A 6,027-nucleotide genomic window follows, 5' to 3' on the forward strand; every position below is an offset into this window, starting at 1 on the left:
TTAAGAATATCCAAATTAAAGAATTGGAAAATAATTATTTGATTAAGTGAATCTAATCGTATCTAACCGAAAAATCATGCAAAGGTTCCAAAACAAGGCCCTAAGAGTTATGTCCGACGCTAATATCCTGACGGCAAATGCTGAAATTCAACGTACATTGTGCATTCCATGGGTAACTGAGGAAATATCCAGGCTGCCGAAGGCCTGTTATTGAACTGAATTGTTATTATAAAGGAAATTTTAGTTGATGAAAAAAAAGTTCTGTAATTCCTCAGCGAACACGTGGAGCCGAAGCAGCTAAACGGATTTTCATTTTGAAAAGTATAATTCAAAAATACTTCTATTTTGCTTCGGTCTTCGCTTGAGAGTTGTTGTTGAGTTCTTCGTGTTGAACTCTTTTAACGACTCTCTTTTCGGGAGTACTATAATTGTCGCTCGCGAGTTGAGACTCGGTGAGTGAGTGAATGACTGAATAAGTTAATTCAAAAAGTCTTGCAAACACTCTTTAAGGATTTTTTTTAATAAATAATATTTACTTAGTTTTATTTTGCGTTTTTATTTGTTTATTTTTCTTAATGTAAGTAATAAGTCAAAAATATTTAATTTTTCTCCGATAATTCTTTTTTTTTTCTAGCTTCAATTGAATACTTGATTAACAATAGAAAAATATTTGTTTGTTTTATTTAGTTTAGGATATACATACATAGTTGTAAATTATCAACCTAACAATTTTTCCAAGCACTAGCTACCACATCCATACACTAGCCTGGGATTCGAACCCGGATCCCCGTTGTTCAGTTGCCTTTATGACAGGGCCACTTAGACAAAATAGAAAAAATAAAAAAAAAAACCAGAGGGCCGGGGGTAACTTTGACCGCGTCAAAGTTTGTATACCCTTGCAAGTTTTTTGAGTAAAAGGTCTAATATTTGCGAAAGAGCAGCTTAGGAAATAACGAAGTTATTGATCAAAGTCACTGTTCACCACCGATTGTTCCTATGGGAGCTATATGATATAGTCGCCCGATCTTAATCAAATTTGGCACAGTCATAAATAGTTATGCTAAACTGAGAAATATAAATTTTTATGACAATTGCTTCAAAAGTAACGAAGTAATTGACAAAAGTCACTGTTTTCGAAAGATCGTTCCTATGGGAGCTATATGATATAGTCACCCGATCTTGATCAAATTTGGCATAGTCGTTTATATGTGTAATTAACTCACCAATATTAAATTTCACGACAATAGCTCAAAAAATAACGAAGTTATTAAGAAAAGTCACTGTTCGTGACTTTGGCGTTTGTATGGGAGCTATATGATATAGTGATCCGATCCGGCTGAATCCGAGATATACAACGCCTGCAGTATATACAAGCCTACATGCAAAATTTCAGCTCTGTAGCTCTTACGGTCTAGGAGGAGTTTGCGTTGATCCAGACGGACGGACGGACGGACGGACGGACGGACATGGCTATTTGAACTCGTCTCGTCGTGCTGATCAAGAATATATATACTTTATATGGTCGGAGATGCTTCCTTCTATGCGTTGCACACTTCTGACCAAAATTAATATACCCTTTTTGCAAGGGTATAACAATATAAATGAATTCAATGAATATTTCCTATTTATTTTGACTAATTGTTTAGCTTAATTAATAACAGAGTGTTTAAATTGTCTGCTCCTATTGAGCTCCGACGTTTAATAAGCATCACTCGCTCAAAGACGTTTTGCTTCATTTCACTCATGCAAATACTCGCGGTCTAAGTAAAACGAAAAAGAAACGAAAAAAACGATTGTTGTCCGAGCGCGTGTGAGAAAAACGAAGAGATTATCAATACTCTGCTCGCGAGTATTGTTTTTAAATACTCAGTAAAGAGACTTATTTGAAGACGTCGCAAAACACTCAATTGTTATTTGCGAGCTATTATATAAATACATACGCAAAAGACTTGTATTTTCATCGAACACGACAAAACGGTTTTGGAAAAACCAACCAAGAACAAAACAGAATAGAAAAAAAAAACAGTTTCGCTCCGAGCGCAAGCGAGCTCATTTAAGAACCGGTAAATCAGTTGCTCGCTGTGTCTTTTCGTAAAGAGTTAGGAAAAAAGAGACAACGACAATACACATCGGCTCTGCTCAAACGCTGCTGGCAGCGCCGCCTACTATGTCATTGCTCAAATCATCAGAGCACACGCATACACACACAGACGCAAGGCTACATAAACTGTATGTATGTGTGCGCTAGAGCTGGGAAAACTATCGATGGCACTATCGATACTATCGATAGTATTAAATAGTCCGATATATCGATGGTAATTTGTCGATAGTGACTATCGGTGCTTCAATGAGTTTGAGTGCAAATAGACACGTGTAAGTGAAAAAGTGTTAACTTTTTGGTACATTTTTATTAATAAACATTTATCCTCCACTTTTTAGTCAATAAATATTGAAGTATTAGTATATGGATGGCAGTTCCTCATTCAAAATGGACAGATTTGTGGCTAGAACAAGTAAGTGTTTTTATACAAAGTATGTAAAATGTGTATCTAATATATTTGATCACTTTTTAGAAAAAGATTGTGCTTTGTCTTCTTCTCCTTCTACATCGACTGCAACTGCATCGACTGCAACTGTATCAATTGCATCAACATCAACTGCATCAACATCAACTGCATCAACATCAACTGTTTTAACTGAACGAAACTCCAATGATGAAGTTGCATGCAAAAAAAAGAAAATTGTGTCAAGTGTATGGAATCATTTTGACCATCTTAAAAACAGGATGTATGCAAAATGTCGATACTGCACAAAGGAATACCGAACAAGTGGGAACACATCAAATTTAATGGACCACTTGAAACGGTTCCATTCCCTTGTACTGCAGGATGGAAAAAATGAAGTGAAAGTGGATAAATATTTTTCGAGCGGTGAGTGTTATAATACCACATCTACCAGGAAGGCACATATAGATGAGTGTCTTGCCCGAATGGTAGCACTTGATTTGCAGCCTTTTAGCATTGTTGAGGACGTCGGCTTCAAAGATTTTGTGAAAGCTTTGGACCCAAAATATGTATTACCAAGTCGCAGAACTTTAAAAGACGTACATATACAAAATATGTATAATAATTCATTGCTAAAACTAAAGGCTATTATGCAAAGAATGGAATATTGCTCTATAACGACAGACTCTTGGACATCGCGAGCAAACACGAGCTATATAACTGTCACAGTTCACTTCATCGACAACTTTTCCTTAAAAACGGCAGTACTGTGCACACTGCCACTAATTGATCAAACCAATCACAATAGTGAGAATATTGCCACCACATTGCGTCAAATTTGTAATGAATGGGCAATATACGACAAAATACAAACTGTAGTGACCGACAGTGCACCCGTAATGATAAAGGCGTGCGAAATTTTTGAAAAAAGACACCTGCCGTGCTTCGCGCATACATTGAACCTTGTCGTACAAGATGTGTTATCAAACAAAAATGTGAAGGAAGTCTTAACTAGCGCGAAACGAATTGTTTCATTTATGAAGAGTAGCTCCATCGCTAAAGCCAAATTCAAAGAAGAGCAGGGCAGCAGCAATCCTCTTAATTTGCTGCAAGAGGTACCTACGCGATGGAACAGTGCATTTTATATGCTGGAACGAATTTTGGAGGTAAGGGAACCGCTATTAGCGACTCTTTTAAAATCGCGAGGTGCGCCGATTCCCTTATCCGAGGACCAGTTCCGTGTCATTAAGGATATATGCACTGTTCTTAGGCCTTTCGAAGCTGCAACAAGGCACACATCAGCGGCCAATACGGTGACCATTTCGTTGATAATCCCAGCAATATTGGCATTAACCAAAAGCTTAGAGGAGCTCTTGCCAACAATGCTAACAACAGTTGGCAGTGAGACTTGCGCTTTACTGATACAAAAAGTTAAAACAAAACTGTTCCCCTATGAAACAAGGACAGATCCTAGACTTGGAACTCTGTTAGATGCGCGATTTAAGAAGGAGGGCTTTCAAAGTGATGGCAATGTTCAACAGGCTGCAATTAAATTGGAGAACGAGCTGAGCGGCTTAAAAAAACTAGCACAAAATCAACCTGAAGATGAGGAACTGCCAGAGGATTCACCCTTTCTATTTAAATTCATGGGAAAAAAAGTTGAAGAGAAGCGGTCTAACAATAGGGCGGACGCAATAATTATGATGAGGCAATATTTTGAACAGCGCAATGCAGCTCACGATACAGACCCGCTTCAGTTTTGGAAGGTAGCTAATTGAATCAATTTGTTGTGTTTTATGTGTTTTAAAATTTCCTTTTTTCAGATTAATGAAAGTCAATTTGATGGCCTCAGCCGTTGCGCTACCAAATACTTATCGATCCCGGCAAGCTCCGTAGAATCGGAGCGCATATTTAGCAAGGCGGGTGCCATAATAACAGACCGGCGAGCTGCAATGAAGGAAAAATATGTGAACCAACTCATATTCCTGCAAAAAAACCAATGGATAAACGACGAGACTAATTAAACTAAAGCTGTGAAAATAACAATTTCTTACTTAAGAAACCATTTGGAATGGTACATTTTTTTATTTCAAAACATATTATGTTTGATCAATGAAATAGGATCTCTGAAAAAATTAATATTTTAAGTTGCATTACACACATTTAAAAACTTAAGAAACCATTTGAAATGGTACATTTTTTTTTATTTTAAAACATATTATGTTTGTAAAATAGTTGCGAGAAACAAATGAAATATATGATCTCAGAAAAAATATATATTTTAAGTTACATCACACACATTTAAAATAATATAATTTTTTATTTTTAAAAATTAAGACATTTGAATTTTTTATTTTTCTTATTTTTTTTTAGACAAAATATATAGAATTTGTTTGCCAAAAATTAAAATTTATTAGTTTAAAATTTCCGATAGTACTATCGATAGTATCGATAGTTTAAACTATCGGAGGCGAAACTATCGAGTGGGGCCACTATCGATAGTATCCCAGCTCTGTGCGCCAATCGCAGCATGCATGTAGAAGGGAATGGGGAAAGAGAAGAAATGGAAATGATATTTGGAATGTTTTGTCTCAATAATTTTGTGGTTTTTAAAGAGTTAAAAATGTTGCAGTGTGTTTTTAAAAAGGTTACAGCTTCTAAAATAGGTAAAGTGTACGCCCCGAAGAAGCAAACATTAAGAGAATATGGATCCAATAACTGTACTCTTGTTGCCAGATAACACTTTAAATAAAATACTTAAACAATTTATTTATTTCCGATTTGGATCAAATTTGGATATTAGTATAATTTGATTGGACAAGGTAAAAAGTTACGGCAGATAATTGTGTTTTTTCAAATTACTTTACATACTACACAACACAATATACCGAATTTGGTGGCTCTATCTCTTATAGTCTCCGAGATCTAGGCGATCATACGGACGGATGGCCAGACGGCAGCTGTTTGTGTTTATTCTTGATTTGGCGGGGCAATGCGACCACTTTGGAAACTCGGTCTCACACTTACTCGTATTTGCCAATCGAGTGACCCATGCATCGCGTACGAATGAATGAGTGCAAACGAACAGCACATCCCGTGTTGAAATATTATTAGGTGGTCTCGTCGGAAACCGAAGTTTTCCGAAGTGTACACTTAACTTCAGTGCACGTTTGCTTGCTGACAAGAACAATCACATCACCGTCTCACTCGCACTCAACACTATGTTCCTTTCACTCGCACTTATTGCAAGCATACGTTATCATGCTTCGACTGTAGAGGTGGAGAAACATCGATGTTTTTAACGGTTTTTGCTTTGAATGAATACGAAGCAAATTCAGTAATTATTAAAACGAAAACGAAACGATTTTACCATTATTAAAAAATTAAATGTTAACAAAAAAGGTTTTTTTCATTCAAAAGAAGGATTACAAAATTTGAAAGATTATTTAATATAGATTTTAAATAATTTACATGATGTTAAAGTTTGATATAAGTTTTCGCGTTCGTCCGTCCGAAATTATTT

General features: G+C 36.1%; 1 protein-coding gene across 2 annotated transcripts; it reads left to right on the forward strand.

The window, feature by feature from the left end:
• Positions 1-2,315: 2,315 nt before the first annotated feature.
• LOC26529674 (zinc finger BED domain-containing protein 4) lies at positions 2,316-4,752 on the forward strand. Of its 2 annotated transcripts, XM_047010572.1 has the most exons (4): positions 2,316-2,373; positions 2,440-2,498; positions 3,815-4,270; positions 4,328-4,743. In XM_047010572.1, the coding sequence occupies exons 2-4, from the start codon at positions 2,469-2,471 to the stop codon at positions 4,526-4,528; spliced, it is 687 nt and encodes a 228-aa protein (XP_046866528.1). In that variant the 5' UTR covers positions 2,316-2,373; positions 2,440-2,468; the 3' UTR covers positions 4,529-4,743. The 2 variants fall into 2 exon arrangements, with proteins under 2 accessions (XP_046866528.1, XP_023032510.2); XM_023176742.2 differs by lacking the exons at positions 2,316-2,373; positions 2,440-2,498 and having other exon boundaries at positions 2,653-4,270; positions 4,328-4,752.
• The last annotated feature ends 1,275 nt before the right edge of the window (positions 4,753-6,027 follow it).

The sequence above is a fragment of the Drosophila willistoni genome (assembly GCF_018902025.1).
Source record: "Drosophila willistoni isolate 14030-0811.24 chromosome 2R unlocalized genomic scaffold, UCI_dwil_1.1 Seg167, whole genome shotgun sequence".
NCBI lineage: Eukaryota > Metazoa > Arthropoda > Insecta > Diptera > Drosophilidae > Drosophila > Drosophila willistoni.